The sequence below is a fragment of the Bison bison genome, unplaced genomic scaffold (assembly GCF_000754665.1).
Source record: "Bison bison bison isolate TAMUID 2011002044 unplaced genomic scaffold, Bison_UMD1.0 scf7180017864461, whole genome shotgun sequence".
NCBI classification, from domain to species: Eukaryota; Metazoa; Chordata; class Mammalia; order Artiodactyla; family Bovidae; genus Bison; species Bison bison.
This window is the reverse complement of record NW_011495023.1, coordinates 8260622-8262150: the sequence shown is the minus strand read 5'-3', so window position 1 is coordinate 8262150 and position 1529 is coordinate 8260622. Positions and strand designations below refer to the sequence as shown.

At 35.8% G+C, this 1529-nt stretch overlaps 1 protein-coding gene across 1 annotated transcript in view; it reads left to right on the top strand.

Moving 5' to 3' along the window:
- ENKUR (enkurin, TRPC channel interacting protein) overlaps positions 1-1529 on the top strand; it is a 36202-nt gene that overhangs the window by 8939 nt on the left and 25734 nt on the right. Inside the window, exon 2 of the mRNA XM_010859922.1 lies at positions 304-449. Coding sequence (XP_010858224.1) covers positions 304-449 — 146 coding nt within the window. The remainder of the gene's footprint in view (positions 1-303; positions 450-1529) is intronic.

Sequence of the window (1529 nt, the reverse complement as noted above, 5' to 3'; positions counted from 1 at the left end):
ATATCAGAAATGGGAGAGGTTACATCATTATAAATGCTACAGATGGTCAAAGAGTAGTAAGTAGATACTATGATCATCTTTATCCTGGCACTGTTTTATTAGAGTAAAACTTTAATCTAGCTTGCCTAAGCCTGATGGACAGGGCTCAGATAATTATGCTTAATGGCTATCTCCAATTGAATATAAATATATATTATAGAATATAGAATATAGCTATATGTAAGTTAGAAATGTATATCCTTTTGAAAACTTTATATGGTTTTTATTAAAGATATACATGCTACAGTTTTTTTTTATTTTTAGGTATGTATCAATTTTTAAAGCAACTGTAAAAGATGACATGCAAAAATTTAAAACTGCGATGAAAACTATGGGACCAGCAAAACTTGAAGTACCTTCTCCAAAGGATTTCCTGAAGAAACACTCAAAGGAAAAAATTCTACCACCCAGTAGGTTTTATCACTTTTTAATTTTAAAAGTGTTTACGGGTAATTTAACTACAATTATCTTGTCTGTGAATATTAAATGTTCACAGTAATAACAACTTTAGCTCATATTAAACAGAATTTTAGAGGCTAGGAAAAAGCAGAAATCAGGAATATAGTACGTTCACCGTAGTATTCCTAGCAGCATTATTTAGTCAAGACATGGAAGCAACCTAAGTGCCCATCAGCAGATTAATGGATAAAGAAGTTGTGGTATATGTATACGATGGAATACTGCTGCTGCTGCTGCTAAGTGGCTTCAGTCGTGTCCGACCCTGTGTGACCCCATAGACGGCAGCGCACTCAACCATAAAAAAGAATGCACTATTGCCATTTGCAGCAACATGGATGGACTTGGAGGGTATTATACTAAGGGAAATAAGTCAAAGATGTAAACTTTTTGATATCACTTATATGTGGAATATAAAAGAAAACAAACTGGTAAATATAACAAAAAAGAAGCAAACACAGAGTAAACTAGTGGTTACCAGTGAGGAGAGGGAAAAGAGAGGCAATAAAATAGGGGATTAAGAGGTTCAAATTATTAAGTATAAAATAAGATACAATGATACATTGTATAACAAGTGATATAGTCAAATTTTATAGTAATTATAGAGTATAACCTTTAAAAATTCTGAATCACTATATTATACACCTGTTACTTATATAATATTACAAATCCACTACAATGAAAAAATGTATTTTAAAAAATTCTCAAAAACCCCACTACGTAGTAGAAAAAGAGAGTCAGTTCAGTTCAGTTGCTCAGTCGTGTCCTACTCTTTGCGACCCCATGAATCGCAGCACGCCAGGCCTCCCTGTCCATCACCAACTCCCGGAGTTCACCCAGACTCATGTCCATCGAGTCAATGATGCCATCCATCCATCTCATCCTCTGTCGTCCCCTTCTCCTCCTGCCCCCAATCCCTCCCAGCATCAGAGTCTTTTCCAATGAGTCAACTCTGCGCATGAGGTGGCCAAAGTACTGGAGTTTCAGCTTTACCATCATTCCTTCCAAAGAAATCCCAGGGCTGATCTCCTTCA